The sequence below is a fragment of the Eucyclogobius newberryi genome, unplaced genomic scaffold (assembly GCF_026437365.1).
Source record: "Eucyclogobius newberryi isolate DKJ021-1_F unplaced genomic scaffold, fEucNew1.0.hap1 SCAF_20, whole genome shotgun sequence".
Taxonomy (NCBI): domain Eukaryota; kingdom Metazoa; phylum Chordata; class Actinopteri; order Gobiiformes; family Gobiidae; genus Eucyclogobius; species Eucyclogobius newberryi.
Genome location: NW_027315835.1, coordinates 8,388,759 through 8,407,550, shown reverse-complemented (window position 1 = coordinate 8,407,550; position 18,792 = coordinate 8,388,759). Strand labels below are relative to the sequence as shown.

General features: G+C 43.0%; 1 protein-coding gene across 3 annotated transcripts in view; it reads right to left on the bottom strand.

Moving 5' to 3' along the window:
* Positions 1–18,792, bottom strand: part of prkcea (protein kinase C, epsilon a) — a 74,114-nt gene that overhangs the window by 33,812 nt on the left and 21,510 nt on the right. For all 3 annotated transcript variants that reach the window (XM_072455532.1, XM_072455531.1, XM_072455533.1), the window contains exon 2: positions 452–515. In XM_072455532.1, the coding sequence (XP_072311633.1) occupies positions 452–515 (64 nt within the window). The remainder of the gene's footprint in view (positions 1–451; positions 516–18,792) is intronic.

Here is an 18,792-nt window from a genome sequence, read left to right as displayed (position 1 = left end):
AAAAATGCATAATAGAGAAGAAAAAAACATATTAATGCGGTTGTAAGTGTGAAAATAACAAATAATATCACATATAAGTCGCTCTGGAGTATAAGTATAAGTACATAAGTATAAATATAAGTATAAGTCGCACCTCGGCCGAAACTATGTAAAGAACCAATTGTGTATTTTCTTTTGACAAAACATGCAAAAGTAAATTTAACTTCCGGTTTTAGAGAGTGCACTTTTAATTTGAAGAGCTACTTCCTGTTTAGCGGTTTAGCAGAATTAGCTTGACAGAAAAATACGCTAAAAACGGGAGAAAAAGAAAAATATGAAAAAAGGTGCGACTTATAGTACGGAAAATACGGTAATCTTGACATCTCTAAATATCATAACATAAAAAATACACCATTTAGAACATTCTTAGTCCAAAATGGCACAAAAAAAATGGTTTGAATAAGTGTTTTACCTTCAGTGGACGAGCCGGACAAGTCGATGACCACGTAGACCTTTCCTTCTGGTTCAAGGTCGATCTGAAGGGCAAAGGAGAGCGTCTTGAACACACTGACGTGAACGTGTCTGAGCCGAGCACAAACCGTGTCCTTCTTTGGCCAAAACACACCAGCCGCGCTCGGCAACTACTGTTTATGTCGTCTCCAGAGCCGCAGTCATTAGCAGACACGCTAACACGCTAACATGCTAACGCTGTGATTAACTACTAAAGGCTGATTATAGCCTGTCCTTCTTCTTTTGGGATGTAGAAAAGGACTAAATCAGGACTAAACCAGGACTAGAACAGGACTAAACCGGGACTAAATCAGGACTTGAGCGGGACTAGATCAGGACTAGAACAGGAGTAAATCACAACTAATCAGGACTGAACCATGACTAAACTGAGACTAAACCAGGACTAAATCAGGACTAAATCAGGACTAAACCAGGACTAGAACAGGACTAAATCAGGAATAAATCAGGAATAAATCAGGACTAAACCAGGACTAAACCAGGACTAAACTGAAGACAAGTCATTATAACTAATGCAGGTTTATAAAAGGATTGAACCATGACTAAACCAGGACTAAATCAGGACTAAACCAGGACTAAATCAGGACTAAACCAGGACTAAATCAGGACTAGTACAGGACTAAAACAGAACCAGAACAGGACTAAATCAGGACTAAACTGAAGACAAGTCATAATAACTAATGCAGGTTTATAAAAGGATTGAACCATGACTAAACCAGGACTAAATCAGGACTAAACCAGGACTAAATCAGGACTAAACCAGGACTAAATCAGGACTAGTACAGGACTAAAACAGGACCAGAACAGGACTAAATCAGGACTAAATCAGATATAAACCTGTATTTAACCAGGTCTAAATCAGGACTAAACCAGGTCTAAATCAGGACGTAGAAGGTCAAAATCAGGGCTAAAACAAGCACTAAACAATGGTCGAAACCAGGTCAAAACCACAGCTAAATTAGTATTAAACCAGGCTTAAATCAAACTTAAACCTGGAGCTAAATCAGAACTAAACCAGTTTTAAATTGCTGTTAAGGGCAGAGGTGTGAAATCCAAATATTTGTGACGAATCCATTTTCAGTAGAACTTTTAAATGTTGCGTAAAACTTCAGCACAAACTAAAACCTGAAGTGAAGGACACGATGACTCAAACTGAATCAATCGAAATAAAACTTTGAGGAAACTGTTGATGAGGAAACACTGTTATAACTTATATAATGTCAATTTTATGAATTTATTTTCCTATAACCATAATGCACCGGTGGAAAGTAAGTAAGAACAAACGTACAAGTACCACTACAATGGATACTTTTTACTTTTACTTCAATACATTTTAGAAGTATTTGTACTTTTCATGGTTTGACTTCATTGATGTCATTTGTTGACCAAATATCAGCACATTTTATGCTTTAGCAGTTCACAAAAACTGCATGAAATATTTTTAGGGAGGGAGAGAGAGATAGAGAGGGAGAGAGAGAGAGAGAGAGAGAGAGAGGGAGAGAGGGAGAGAGAGGGAGAGAGGGCGAGAGACAAACAGAGAGAGAGACAGAACGAGGGAGGGCGATAGAAAAGAAAAAGACACAGAAGGAGAGAGACGAAAGGACTGAAAGAGATAGGCAGCGAGAGAGAGGGAAAGAACAGAGAGAGGGAGAGAGAGAGGGAGAGAGAGAGAGTGAGAACAGAGCGAGGGAGACAGTGAGAGAGAGACAGAGAGAGAGAACAGAGCGAGGGAGACAGTGAGAGGGAGAGAGAGACAGAACAGAGCAAGGGAGACAGTGAGAGAGAGACAGAGAGAGAGAACAGAGAGAGGGAGACAGTGAGAGAGAGACAGAGAGAGAGAACAGAGAGAGAGGGAGACAGTGAGAGAGAGACAGAGAGAGAGAACAGAGAGAGGGAGACAGTGAGAGGGAGAGAGAGAGAGAGAACAGTGTGAGAGAGACAGTGAGAGAGAGAGAGAGAGAACAGTGTGAGAGAGACAGTGAGAGAGAGAGAGAGAACAGTGTGAGAGAGACAGTGAGAGGGAGAGAGAGAACAGAGCGAGGGAGACAGTGAGAGAGAGACAGAGAGAGAGAACAGAGCGAGGGAGACAGTGAGAGGGAGAGAGAACAGAGCGAGGGAGACAGTGAGAGAGAGACAGAGAGAGAGAACAGAGAGAGAGAGAGACAGTGAGAGAGAGACAGAGAGAGAGAACAGAGAGAGAGAGAGACAGTGAGAGAGAGACAGAGAGAGAGAACAGAGAGAGGGAGACAGTGAGAGAGAGACAGAGAGAGAGAACAGAGAGAGGGAGACAGTGAGAGAGAGAGAGAGAGAGAGAGAGAGAACAGTGTGAGAGAGACAGTGAGAGAGAGAGAGAGAACAGTGTGAGAGAGACAGTGAGAGGGAGAGAGAGAACAGAGCGAGGGAGACAGTGAGAGAGAGACACAGAGAGAGAACAGAGAGAGGGAGACAGTGAGAGAGAGACAGAGAGAGAGAACAGAGAGAGGGAGACAGTGAGAGGGAGAGAGAGAGTGAGAACAGAGAGAGAGAGAGAGAGAACAGAGTGAGAGAGACAGGGGGAGAAAGTGAGTGAAAGAGAGAGAGACAGAGAGAGGGAGAGAGAGGGAGACGGCCTTAAATCCTGGTTAAGCCCTGGGACAGATCCGCTTATACAACCGCACACACACACACACACACACACACATAAACAGGACAAACAGGATGCCATACTGTCCCGGGACGCTCCGCCTGGCCCCTCTGCCCCCCCCTCCCCCCCTCACAGACCGGTCAGAGTCATGGGCGTCTGCTGCCGTCCTATAGGTCCGGGCAGGTGGTCACGGCTTTCTACTTCCTGTTCAGGGCTGCAGGGGGCGGTGTTAGCGTCTCCCGCAGCAACAAACTACAGATGCTACTGCAGAAGTACTGTCAAAGCATCTTCATAAGTGAACCGGGAGGTGTCCAGGAGGCGAAAGGTCAGAGGTCAGAGGCCCGAGCTGCTTTGTCGGACGGGACGGTGCAGCATGAAATGGGAATGAGACGGGAATGACATGCAGCACAATCACAAAGTCGGACGTGCTAACAACTATAGATCGTTTTTAAGGATCTATGACGCCAACATCCTCGCGCAGCTGGTCACGACATGATTAGTAGTATTTATTTAGTGATCAATAACTTGTTTGAATTTGAAAAAGTCCCGATAATATGAGATTTTCACAATATTTGACCCAGACGGAGCTAAAGTGATGCTTGACTTGATACAGTACATTCGCAGACAAAATAATGTGTGATTCTGGTGTTATTCCTGCTCTGTCTGAGTCATAAAACCTCTTGCCATGTTTTGGAGTCCGTGCATAGTCCAGATAATGATCATTAAATTACTAAATTAGTCAATAATAATATTGATTAAAGTCCATATGTCAGACCACACATTTCACTAAAACGCAGTGAACACAATTATAATTCAGCTTTGACGAGACATTTTGCCCATTTGTCCCCAGTTTGACTCGTTTTGTGTAAAGTTTATAATTCTACTTCCTGTTTGGTCATGAGCAGCAGATGTGACATAGGCGGAGGTAATTCCACAACTGTTACCTAGCAACCGTACCATGTAAACAAGATCCATATAATTCACACAATAGTTATTATTTGACGGACAGTAATACCGTATAACCTTTATTTTGTTGAAACGATTAATAAAACTGTCGGAAAAGTGTCAATTGTCTCTGTGTTTTCAATGGGACGTCGCACATTGATGACATCACAGGGGGATTTTGTTTGCAAACTCACTTCTACTTGTTATTTTTCAAACTGCCACTTCACAGACGTAAAACTATGATTAATATTTACCTTTAATAATATTGTCCTTCCAAACAAAGTCATAAGTAGAAAAACTCGAGAACTTTCATGTGGACTTTAATTACATAATACATAATAAGTGACCACTAATATATACATTAAGTTATATGTTAGTTTTAAGCAAATAAAAGCAGCAAAAGAAGTAAAACCAGATTTATAGAAGTATATTGTAATATTATATTGTGATTTGTGATTTGAGTCAGAAACCAGATTTTAAATGATGATGATTTCAATTATTTTAACTTGAGATGGCACTACGGTGGCCCTGCAGGGACAAAAAGCAAACACGAGCCTCGGCGTAACTGTTCAAATTGTAAAAACATCAAAACAAATGCTTTACATATTGAGATTGTTTACAGCGGATCTCCAAACACCACATTTGAATACATTTGAATTCACGGTGAGCCACGTTTTCAGTGGGTAAATCTTAAATATAGACAAAATATGTGGCTGAACGAATGGTATTCAGCGATTATTATCATTTATTCATTATATTTGACTTAATTTAGTACATTGTGTTCAACTAAATAGTTAATTAAAGTACCGTATTTTCCGGATTATAAGTTGCACCTTTTTTCATAGTTTTGGCCGAGGTGCGACTTATACTTGTATTTATACTGATATACTTATACTTATACTCCGGAGCGACTTATATGTGATATTATTCGTTATTTTCGCACTTGCAACCACATTTCATACTCCAGTGCGACTTATGTATGTTTTTTTCTTCTCTATTATGCATTTTTTGGCTGGTGCGACTTATACTCCAGTGCGACTTATAGTCCAGAAAATACGGTAGTAGTGTAACTTTTCTGGTGGTGGATCCGCCCCCTGTTTGTCCCCATGAAGATGTTATTGCTTCTTCTGTAATGTTCCACAGTATGGCATTAAACTCATCCTTATGCCTCCATGGAAACAAGAAGTCAGATGTTTTCCAAAGGTATTATTTACCCTTAAAAACAGAATAAATGCAATATATAAGTAGATCAGACTTAATAGTTCAGGCAAAGCCATAACATTTCCACGGAGACTCGTCAGAAAAGTTACACATTGCACCTTTAAACGATGAATATGTAGTTATTATGACAGACCTCGTTACGTTTTGAGCAGATTGTGAGGAAAACAACAATATGTCTTAAAAATAGGCACAATTTGGATGGGAATTGTAAAATTGCAAGCGCTGCACAAACAATAAAACAATAACAACGACAACAAAAGGAACAATAAGCGCTCAATTTGATCTTATTATAGTCTCAGAACAATAAAACCACTCGAATCAAATCAAGCAAACCATAAAGTAGGAGTACACAGACTTATGCCGTGTTAAAGGCCAGCGTTACGATTCAAATCATGTTTTAAAATCAGGAAATTCAGTTCAAAACTCGTCCATGAGCAGTAAAATCTGATGAAAAATTAATAAATACAAAATATAAGAATACAAAATACAAGACTCTCTTCCCAACCATTTGTAAAGGTCCAAACTGCAAACATTTTAGGTTTTTAGGTCTGAATTTGGCAAATGCGTCAATTCAAATTGTGATTTTTCTTTAAATTTTGATTCAAACTTCACACTTGAAACGGCATCTTTTTCTTCTTATAATCGATGATGTCATAATCTGTTTCGTCGTTGATCTTGAGGTTTTGTGACTCACCCAAACAGAGAGCGCGAGACCGGAGCAGGTGATAAATCCTGTTACTTCATTTAAGACTCGTCCAGACACTTCAGAACGACGTGAGGGTTCAGGACAGGACGGCGTCACACACACTGGGGTAAATCACTGCGGTGGATCACGTTTGCAGCTCGTTTTTGAGCGTTTTCGACCGTGTTCCGAAACCGAGGCCTATTCGTCGCTTTGTCAATCGGACGGGGAGTCGTTTTACCCGGCGACGCATTTAAAAACGCATTAAAACTCGATTATATTACTAATGAAGCAGCAGGAACGTCGTCTCTCTCGTTTAGATCCGATCGCACTGAGGCGGCCTTTCGAGCTAAGCTTTAAACCGAAAGCACCCAAACCACGCCACAGTTTGTTTTGTATTTTTTTCCTTTTTAATTGTAGAAAAAAAGCTACTTAATTGGGGAAAAAGCAAAAATTCAGTTCAAATCTGGACGCACAATGGATCATAGAGATATATTTAATGGATTTACATTAAAGTGACGTATAACAGGTTTTTACGGGGTTCAAATGTTGTGTATTTATGCTTGTTGTACCAACTAATTACAGTTTTACACCAATCGAGCAGGTATTTGTGGAGGAATTGTTGAAAAATCTGTAGAAAATGACATCACACTAAGGACACTCATTCCAGTCAAAGGTTATGCAGAATTTACACAAAGACACAACTTTTTCAACAAAATAAAGTAGCTGGCACATACTTTTATTTGTCAAAAAAAAAGTTCCTAGTGTGGGTAAGTTCCTAGTGTGATGTCATCAATTACAAACAGGAAGTGAAATTGTAAACCTAAAAAATTTACTATTCTGTGATCTAAAATTAAAAAAATTAAGAAAAAAATATATATACTCAAAATATATTTATCTGAACTGCATTTTAGTTTGATGAGTCGTCCGGCCTGTAGGGGGCGTTTAAGTTCCCTAAAAACGGCCGAAATCCCAGACATGAGCATTTGCTGAATTGCAGAAAACAGACTAGAAACACAGACGATGTTCGTAAGTATTACAAGTCACCTGAAGTCTTTATATACTGCAGTTTTAGGAGTGACTGTGTTCGCTGAATCGGCCGTTTCCGTCTGAAGGCTGTTTACTGGTACTCGTGTGTGCACTTTTGCTATTGCATGACTTCTCGTGAGCTTGTGGTCTTGTGAGTGCAGTTTGGGTTAGATCCTGATTAGATCACAGAGATACTAAATCTCTTTTGAGAGCTCTTGCCAGCGCCCGCCTCGTCCACTTTGACTCACCAAACGACGCACAGATCATGTTTTTGGAGAATTTAAAGTATTTCTTTTGGAACGGTTCTATTCTCCAGGCTGGAGGTGGGTAATATATCCACGTTTAGATATGTTTAATTTACAGTGAAATATGCAACAAAAGGATCTGAAAAACTGTATATTATGTTGTAAACTTTCAAAAAAGGGTGATGTTTTTGCACTTTTGTGATTCATTTTGAGACGTTTCATTAATAAACCTCAACGAATACTGTTGAATTGACATAAAACTCTCTGAAAATTGTTGGTATACTTTACAATTATCCACCATTATCATCAAAATGAAAGGAAACATTGATGTTATAATTTCTAAAAATATATAATATGATGATTTTACAAATATTTACACCTAATAACACCTTAAGATTGTTCAAACTGTCAGAAAAATGTGTCTGTTGTGTTTAAATTGTCCCAGCATCTTGGATGAAGTGTCGCTTATTGATGACATCACAGGGGGATTCTGTTTTTGAACTCAGCTCTACTTCCTGTCATTTTTGTTTTTCAATTTCTCTTCACAAACTGAGTCTTGACTGATGTAAAACTATGACCACAGGTGCTATTGACCCTATTCCGCCCCGCCCACTTTTACCTCCTTTTCCCACGTATCTGCATCAGTAATGGAGAACGAGAGAAAAGTCTTAAATACATGTTATAAAGTAAATTGATTTGTGTACTAGATGTTCACGTGACCAACAAGTCAACAACCCGCCGATTCCCCGGGCCTGAAAACGGCTTTTTAGTCCGTGTAGAACTTATTTTCTCTGTGTTCACTAATGCAACAGATCCAAGATGGCGGCGCCCGGACCTGAATCAGTTATTGCCATTGACAGAAACTGCTCAAATATCAGAACTAATCCGAACTAGTCCTAATCTTTGCCGTCAGCTGTGCTCCTGACATTAATACAATACACACTAAATATGAATTATGTTTTTAAGCGATTTTGAGCTTTTAGTGCTTACTTTGACCAAGGTCTTTGCCAGTTAAAGCTCTGTGTAACGTCATGTAAAAGCCGTTCACTGCATCGGCGCTGACCCTGGCCTTGTGAGACGTTTATTCTATTCTTGATATGTGACACGCATGAACCGATTTAGAGGCAGAGGATTAGATTATTCGCATCTTGAGAGACATTTCTGCCGTTTACCGTAGGTTGTTTACTTACGGTCTCAATTATTCGCGGTGAAAACGATGACGCTGCTTTCCTGCGTTTGTTTGCGCGCCCTAAAACGTGCACGTGGACCACCGCTGCCTCGCGTGTAATGAGCGTAAGAGCGTATGCTACAAAAACCTGTGTCCGGCGCTGTCCAATACTGTGGACCTGACCTCGTCCCACGCGCCGTCCAGGACTCATGCTCACGCCGCCAAGCACACAACTCGCCACGGCGTTTAGGCTCCGTGACAACCGCCCACCGCCATCTGCCGCCGCCAACGGTTTGGCACCGCGGAGAGGAGAGGCGAGGGGGAGAAGGAGAGAGGAGGTGAGGGAGAGGAGGGCCGAGGAGGTGAGGGAGAGGAGGGCTGAGGAGGGCTGAGGAGGTGAGGGAGCGAAGGACTGAGGAGGTGAGGGAGAGGAGGGCCGAGGAGGTGAGGGAGCGAAGGGCTGAGGAGGTGAGGGAGAGAAGGACAGAGGAGGTGAGGGAGAGGAGGACAGAGGAGGTGAGGGAGAGGAGGGCCGAGGAGGTGAGGAAGAAAGAAGGGCTGAAGAGGTGAGGGAGCGAAGGACTGAGGAGGTGAGGGAGAAGGACAGAGGAGGTGAGGGAGAAGGACAGAGGAGGTGAGTGAGAAGGACAGAGGAGGTGAGGGAGAAGGACAGAGGAGGTGAGTGAGAAGGACAGAGGAGGTGAGGGAGAAGGACAGAGGAGGTGAGTGAGAAGGACAGAGGAGGTGAGGGAGAAGGACAGAGGAGGTGAGTGAGAAGGACAGAGGAGGTGAGGGAGAAGGACAGAGGAGGTGAGTGAGAAGGACAGAGGAGGTGAGTGAGAAGGACAGAGGAGGTGAGTGAGAAGGACAGAGGAGGTGAGGGAGAAGGACAGAGGAGGTGAGTGAGAAGGACAGAGGAGGTGAGTGAGAAGGACAGAGGAACATGGAACATGGCCGCGGGGTGAGCTTCAGCACCACATGATGTGAGTTTCTGGAGTGAAGCAGAGCGAGCGAAAGCGAATGATTAAAAAGCTGTTCTCAAAACAGGCAAAAATCTGCACAAACTCCGACCTTTGTTAAAGACCCTGTCAGGCCCTGTCAGACCCTGTCAGACCCTGTCAGGCCCTGTCAGACCCTGTCAGACCCTGGCAGGTTTAAGCTAGCAATGCCCTATCCAGATATTTGAATGGATCCATGCGTGTTCCTTCTGCAAAATCATTCAAATACAATACAGTTAATAAAAGTATGGGCTCCAGCTTACTTTATAAAAAGGTCTAAAAAGGTCTAAAAAGCAAACACATCACTGACACATGGATCAGTCCAATCTGCTGCTGGTGGAGTTTGTTTGACACAGGCCTCAATAATCCAGTCGGTTCTGATATTTAACGTGAGCTGCATGTTGAATAAAATATGTGTCGCTAATATTAGTTTATAAATGTGTGCAACAGATCAATATTTATAACAGTAATCCATTTTTACCAGAGCAGGACAGTCTTGTGTCCGTCTGCTTTTAGTGACTGAAGAGGGGCCCCCACAAGAGGGGCCCCCACAAGAGGGGGTCTGTCACGTGGCTCTCATGTCAAATGTCCTTGTCACTTGGTGAGAGTTGTTGACTCTTACACAAGATTTACACACGAGTCTGTTTCTCTAGTTTTGTCGTTCCTCTGCGTCCAGCGCTGGAGCTGGAGCGTCCAGCGCTGGAGCTGGAGCGTCCAGTGCTGGAGCGTCCAGCGCTGGAGCTGGAGCGTCCAGCGCTGGAGCTGGAGCGTCCAGCGCTGGAGCTGGAGCGTCCAGTGCTGGAGCGTCCAGCGCTGGAGCTGGAGCGTCCAGCGCTGGAGCGTCCAGCGCTGGAGCTGGAGCGTCCAGTGCTGGAGCGTCCAGTGCTGGAGCTGGAGCGTCCGGCGCTGGAGCTGGAGCGTCCGGCGCTGGAGCTGGAGCGTCCGGCGCTGGAGCTGGAGCGTCCGGCGCTGGAGCTGGAGCGTCCGGCGCTGGAGCTGGAGCGTCCGGCGCTGGAGCTGGAGCGTCCAGTGCTGGAGCTGGAGCGTCCAGTGCTGGAGTCTGTGTGTTACACTCAACCTACTTTAAGGTGTAAGCTGCTGATGACTGAGTTATTATTCCAGGCTTTAGATTATACGGGGCGTCCCTCCTGTTCACCTGTAGTGAGACGTCTCCATTGTCCACTCCAGACCCTCGGAGCGCGTGCACTGGGTCCAGAGTCTGACAAAGACAATCTGTCCTGCTAATCAAGTACACAAGCACCGCCGGGACGCCTGTGAGTGAAGACAGCGGGCCTTTCATTATATATAAATGTTTAATCTCTATAGCCAATCTGTCTGTCCTAATTAAAATGCAGGGCTGTTATCCTGTGTCCCAGAACCTTTACTCAGGGTGTAAGATGTACACGCTGTACACGCTGTACACGCTGTACACGCTGTACACGCTGTACACGCTGTACACGATGTACACGCTGTACACGCTGTACACGCTGTACACACTGTACACGATGTACACGCAGTACACGCTGTACACGCTGTACACGATGTACACGCTGTACACGCTGTACACGCTGTACACACTGTACACGCTGTACACGATGTACACGCTATACACGCTGTACACGCTGTACACGCTGTACACGCTGTACACGCTGTACACGATGTACACGCTGTACACGCTGTACACGCTGTACACGGTGTACACGCTGTACACGCTGTACACGCTGTACACGCTGTACACGCTGTACACGCTGTACACGATGTACACGCTGTACACGCTGTACACGATGTAGAAAGTGATTGTATTTGTGTTTGTGGAGTATGAGCCTAATTCATACATATCATATACTGAAGAGCCACGTGAACCACAGCAGTGACCCAGGTCACAACCAGGTCTAAACTAGGTCTAAACCAAGTCTAAACTAGGTCTAAACCAAGTCTAAACCAGGTTTAAACCAGGTCATAACCAGTTCTTAAAAAGATAGCAAAAAATTATCAGATTAAAATGAATATGGTTATAATATAGTTTGCATCTTCCAAACATGTGCATAAAGTGACATTTCTGCACGTTTATGGTTAATCTTATTCACTCTTTGGACTTTATCCAATCTTCAGCCGACACGTTTGCACGCTCACATCTGATGCAGGGATCGGAGAAGATCTCGTGCCACACGAACTCGCAAGATAAAATTCACCACAAGATTGTGCTTAACGAAAATAATCACACAAGCCCCTCCTCCATATGTTATCATGTAGTTTGGACAAAAAAAGGCTGAAATGCTGGTGAGTTACACGTCTCGAGAAGTTCAAACAGCTGTGCCACAATAACATAATAATAATATACAATAACATGAGAAAACCGATAGGCACAATGTATTTATTATGTCATAAATCTCATGGCGTCTCGTTCTGGTGGACCCGATATTGTGTCTCGTCTGGTCTTGTGAGAGAGAGACGTTTATATTGCCCGTCCCCAGCTCCGCACCGGATCTTAACCGGATCTTAACCAGGTTTGCGAGCGACATCGGTCGGTTGTCTATCCGTCGGCACCGCGTGAAACCGAAGCTCCACGTGAGACGGCGAGGACGGGCCCCGCTGAGTGAGACGGCGTGAGAGTCATGCATCTTTAATGGAACATCACAGACTCCTAATAATGTAAGAGGAGAAGCGCCGCTGTGGCACGAGCTCTGATTTCTGAGGCACAAACGGACGGCCAAAGATCGAATGACAGCTCCGGGTCCCACCAGGCCCACGCCGACATTTTCCATCCACGCTTTGGAGACGAACGCGGCGAGGGACGGCGCGGAGAATATTGACACAAATGTATATCGCAATCACTTGGGGATGTCAAGCTCAAGCAATTTCCCTATATCTTTTTGATTTTACGCCATTTTGAGCATGAATTATATAGTGTGAAAATATGTTTTTTGACATTTAAAAAAAAATTGTGCGAAATTTTTTTTTTTTACATTTTAATTATTTTTTTTACATTTTATTCCCCACGCTATTTCCCCTTATTTTTTGATTCTACGCCATTTTGAGCATTAATTATATATTGCGATTCTTTTTTATTTATTTCTATTTTTTACATTTTACTAAAAAAGATTACATTTTATTCCCCACACAATTTCCCCCTATCGGTAAAGATACGGTAAAGATAAGAATAGCAAGAGAAAAGACGTATGCTATAAAAAAAAAATTGAAAAAGATTTTAAAAAGACAAATAACTAAATCTAATATAAATTCAACCATTGAACTAGAATATTAGAATTAGAAGTACTTTGATTAAGAGACAAAAAGGCCTACAGTATAATAAAATACAACACTAAACAAACTATTGTGTACATTTAATCTAGTTTATTGATAATTGTGTTGATTGATATATATAGGTACAGTGGAACATAGGTACTGGGGAACATAGGTACAGTGGAACATAGGTACTGGGGAATATAGGTACAGTGGAACATAGGTACTGGGGAATATAGGTACAGTGGAACATAGGTACTGGGGAATATAGGTACAGTGGAACATAGGTACTGGGGAATATAGGTACAGTGGAACATAGGTACTGGGGAATATAGGTACCGGGGAACATAGGTACTGGGGAACATAGGTACTGGGGAATATAGATACAGTGGAACATAGGTACTGGGGAATATAGGTACAGTGGAACATAGGTACTGGGGAATATAGGTACAGTGGAACATAGGTACTGGGGAATATAGGTACCGGGGAACATAGGTACTGGGGAACATAGGTACTGGGGAATATAGATACAGTGGAACATAGGTACTGGGGAATATAGGTACAGTGGAACATAGGTACTGGGGAATATAGGTACCGGGGAACATAGGTACTGGGGAATATAGGTACAGTGGAACATAGGTACTGGGGAATATAGGTACCGGGGAACATAGGTACTGGGGAACATAGGTACTGGGGAATATAGATACAGTGGAACATAGGTACTGGGGAATATAGGTACAGTGGAACATAGGTACTGGGGAATATAGGTACCGGGGAACATAGGTACTGGGGAATATAGGTATTGTGGAACATAGGTACAGTGGAACATAAGTACAGTGGAATATAGGTACCGGGGAACATAGGTACTGGGGAACATAGGTATCGGGGAACATAGGTACAGTGGAACATACAGTGGAACATAGGTACTGGGGAATATAGGTACAGTGGAACATAGGTACTGGGGAATATAGGTATTGTGGAACATAGGTACAGTGGAACATAAGTACAGTGGAATATAGGTACTGGGGAATATAGGTACAGTGGAACATAGGTACTGGGGAATATAGGTATTGTGGAACATAGGTACAGTGGAACATAAGTACAGTGGAATATAGGTACCGGGGAACATAGGTACTGGGGAACATAGGTATCGGGGAACATAGGTACAGTGGAACATACAGTGGAACATAGGTACTGGGGAATATAGGTACAGTGGAACATAGGTACTGGGGAATATAGGTATTGTGGAACATAGGTACAGTGGAACATAAGTACAGTGGAATATAGGTACTGGGGAATATAGGTACAGTGGAACATAGGTACTGGGGAATATAGGTATTGTGGAACATAGGTACAGTGGAACATAAGTACAGTGGAATATAGGTACCGGGGAACATAGGTACTGGGGAACATAGGTATCGGGGAACATAGGTACAGTGGAACATACAGTGGAATATAGGTACCGGGGAACATAGGTACCGGGGAAATAATACATTTGCAATCTATCCAATAAATATACAAAAATGTGAAAGTAAAAGGCTGGAAAAGGTGCAAATGAGCAGTAAAAAAAAAAGTTTTTAAATGCGGAAATATCACTTGTTTGAACGATTGCAATTGCAAATCTAGCGCAGTTAAAAAGCAAAAATAGGTCAATAAATCACTATGTTTTCTCACCAAATAACTAACCGCCGGTTCTAACCCAAGCTTTGGCACGATACGACGGCCACAACTTTGTCAAGCTGCCTCAGGACGTGTCAAAAATGAAAGAAAAGCTTTGTGTGTTTCCTCCTGTTGCTACTTAATCTCCCCAGTTACATTCAACTTACGTAACGCTTATAAGTAATGTTGTTGAAAAGCATTAGTAGCATCCTTTAGCAATCGTATATTAGCATTTCTTTTGGCTTGAACAGGTCTTTCTAAAGCGACGTTAGCTCTAAGACGACTCCCGTGCGTTGTGTGGTCATGCAGGGCTTAAAGTGACGGTCCCAAAGCGTCTCGACAAAGGTCCGATCAATCGAACTGCGTAAGCGGGAATCAATGCGAGCGCAGGCGTGCAAATGACTGTGAGCGCACGGACCCGGCTAACCAACGCTAATGAATTATTCAGCAATTAGCATGGGTGGACGTACATTTTGTGTCGACGGTTTTCTGTTACATCGCGTTATGTCCAAGGACTATTCAACGTACAGCCGCTTCCAAATAGGAAGTTATATTGTCACTTGTCGCTGGCTGGTTTAATTATGGATTACGACACTGTAATAAACACTAAAAACTAAAAAACGTCAAGGCAACAGGCCGACTTGTCACGTTCAAGTTTTGGTTTGCACTGACGGCAACTTAAATTATTTTTCCTTGCGCAATTTATGCTTCGTGTTTTTCAAGAATTTATTTGTTGGAAAATTCATCTTTTTGACATTGCAAAAGTATCAATATCGCAATATATTGGCTAATGCAACCATTGATATTGCGACAACTAAACACATCGCAAAAACACCAAGACATCTTTAAAATCTTTAAAACGAAAAAGGCAGATTGTATTTATAATTTTTTTCAAGACCTAAATTAATTTTGATTTAATCTTGGCTTCGTCAACGTTAGGCTTTTTTTTCTGAGTAGGAAATTAATTCTTTTACATTTTATTCCCGCAATTTCCCTATATCTTTTGATTTTACGCCATTTTGAGCATTAATAATATAGTGCAAATTTTTTTTTTTTACATGCTTTAATTTTTTGTGCAAATATTTTAATTTTTATATTTTAATTCTTTTTTTTACGTTTTATTCCCGCCTCAATTTCCCCCTATTTTTTGATTCTACGCCATTTTGAGCATTAATTATATAGTGCAATTTTTTCTTTTCTTTTTTTTACATTTTTTACATTTTAATAATTTTTTTTACATTTCATTCCCCACACAAGTTCGCCCTATTTTTTGATTTTACATCATTTTGAGCATAAATTATAGTTTTGGCCTTCTAATTACATTACCTCAATATCATAATAGAGATGTGACACACAGAAATGTCCTGATACAGTTACTTACAAGTTTCCCCAACATTTATGTTCTTGTGATACCGTTATTAGAGTATTATTACTATTTAGCATTAACTTTCCTCTTACTCGGACGCTCTACATTTAGCTCCGCCTCCGTCAGTGTTACGTTACGCCTCTTTATTGTGTCGTGTGGATTTCTTTCACTCTCACACTCGTCTGCTTTCTGTCCTGAGCTGGCACCGGTGAAATAAGCGGAGCATCTTAAGTCCGGCGCGTCCTACTTAATCGGCGGGTCACGGGGAGGGGAGGGAGGGGGCGGGGTGATGTGACGGCGTTGGGACGGCAGAGGGCGGGGCGCGCACAGACGTGACCTACCTGCGGCTGCTAACTTTGGATTAGCGCAGACACAACAGCTGAGTCGCGGGAAGTGCGGCCGGCGTAAGCGGGGAGGTTCATTTATAACGCTGTTCACTGTTGCTTGCCACGTATTTACCCCAAAAAACGCTAAAATAACTAAATATACTTCATTGCAAAGTCAAAGGAGCAAATAGACCTGACATGGCAAACATTAAAGGAGACGTATCGTGCTTTTTCTCAGGTATTTAATATTAAACTGTATTTAACGTAGGTCATTATTCTATATTTTGTTCATCGTAAAACACGTCATCGATCTAAAACGGCTCAAAAATAGAAACAGGTACGCTGACTTCCTGCTCAAAACTGCAGATCTGATAAGCCCCGCCTCTTCATAGTGATAAGCCCCGCCTCTTCAGAGTCAGAGGTTTTTTTAAACATATTTTGTAGCTTTTTTTGTATGTGAACGTGACATCTTAAAAGCCTGCATCTGTCACTTGGGGTCTGAGTTCAGGGATGTGGGCGGGGATAGGGGGTAAGTGTAAACTGGAATTTTCTGAGCCACTTTTCCCCCCCATAATTCTTCTACACAACACACAATTTCAAGAGTTAACTAAATCTGCTTCGTCTGAGAGTGAGGGCTCCAACGATTAATCGAAATAACTGACTACTCAACACTCGAATTAACGATTATTTGAGTAGTCGACCTGTCAGCCATTATTTTTACGATTGTTTGTTCTTTTTTGACATTTTGATTTAATAATATTCACAGCTCAGTTTCATCGATTAAGTCCTCTTTTTACTGTGAAGTAACAGTAACATAAGTTGTTCAATCAGGAAGACTGGATATCTGTTGTTTCTGTCAACGAATCACAATCCACCTCTCCTCCTCTTCATATAAATGCACTTTCTTTCCCCTGCATCATCCCGACTCTTCCTCGTCTCCATCACAACCAAAGAAGCAAAAAGCACCAGCACTTTCGCCGCACTCTCTGATTAAAACCTCTTTCCAATACAACTAAAAGCATAAACATCTTAAAAGTTTGGCCAAAGCCCTGCCAGCGCCAAAGCCCTGCCAGCGCCAAAGCCCTGCCAGCGCCAAAGCCCTGCCAGCGCCAAAGCCCTGCCAGCGCCGGGTTAAGCTCTTCAAGGACGCTGGACGTGATGTTTACATGTGGCTCTTCTCACTGACCTTTTCTCCACAGAGCAACACATGACTCCAGTTCACACCAACCGGGTCATTAGTGCAAGGAATAGGAGGAGGAGGAGGAGAGGAGGAGGAGGGGGGGAGGAGGAGGAGGAGGAGGGGAGAGGAGTAGGAGGAAGAAGAGGAGAAGGAATAGGAGCAAGAGGAGGAGGAGGGGAGAGGAGGAGGAGGAAGAGGAGAAGAAGGAGGAGAAGAAGGAGGAAGAGGAGGGGGAGGAGAAAGAGGAGGAGAAGGGAGGAGGAGGAAGGAGGAGAGAGGAAGAGGAGGAGGGGAGAGGAGTAGGAGGAAGAAGAGGAGAAGGAATAGGAGCAAGAGGAGGAGAAGGGAGGAGGAGGAAGAGGAGGAGAAGGATGAGAATAAAAAGGAGGAGAAGGATGAGGAGAAGAAGGAGGAGGAGAAGAGGAGGAGGAGGAGGAGAAGAGGAGGAGGAGGAGGAGGAGGAGAAGAAGAGGAGGAGGAGAAGAGGAGGAGGAGGAGGAGGAGGAGGAGAAGAGGAGGAGAAGAGGAGGAGGAGAAGAGGAGGAGGAGGAGGAGGAGGAGGAGAAGAGGAGGAGGAGAAGAGGAGGAGGAGGAGGAGGAGGAGGAGGAGGAGGAGGAGGAGAGGAGGAGGAGAAGAGGAGGAGGAGGAGGGGGGGAGGAGGAGGAGGAGGGGAGAGGAGTAGGAGGAAGAGGAGAAGGAATAGGAGCAAGAGGAGGAGAAGGGAGGAGGAAGAGGAGGAGAAGGATGAGAATAAAAAGGAGGAGAAGGATGAGGAGAAGAAGGAGGAGGAGAAGAGGAGGAGGAGGAGGAGGAGAAGAAGGAGGAGGAGAAGAGGAGGAGGAGAGGAGGAGGAGGAGGAGGAGGAGGAGGAGAAGAGGAGGAGGAGAAGAGGAGGAGAAGAGGAGGAGGAGGAGGAGGAGGAGGAGGAGGAGGAGGAGGAGGAGGAGGAGGAGGAGAGAGGAGGAGGAGGAGGAGAAGAAGACACAGTTCAAACATGGAGCAAAGCGTGAACGGAACATAAAAGGAAATATCACTTATTTCCTTGTTCCTTTCTGAGATCATTTGAACCCTTTAGTTACGGCTGATATAATAATACATATTCAATCCACTTAAATATGATGTGTTTTTTATGTTTGTTTTAGGATGATGCAAACGCCACACAGAACAGCCCCGCCCGGGAGTCAAACCTGTGACCTCCTGGCTCCACACAGCCCGTCATCTCTTCACCAGACACAGAGCTACACCTGTTTCCATGGCGACGTAAACAACGACAGTTTACATTTTACAGTCCACTTTAAGAATGTCTCAGGCCAAAAAAAGGTTTGTACAAAAAGTATAATTACCCATAATGCATTAGATGTGGCGATGACAAAGACCTTCTCCAGTTTAATACGAGGCTGTGATTGGTCAAAACAACATAACTCATATTTGTCTTACACTAAAGGATTATTTATCTTTTCATGTGAAATCCATTTATGTTTTCTGCTCACTGAGGCTCTCATGTTTCCCCTTGTAATAAAATAAATTAAATAAATTAAATAAATTAAATAAATTAAATAAATTAAATAAATTAAATAAATTAAATAAATTAAATAAATT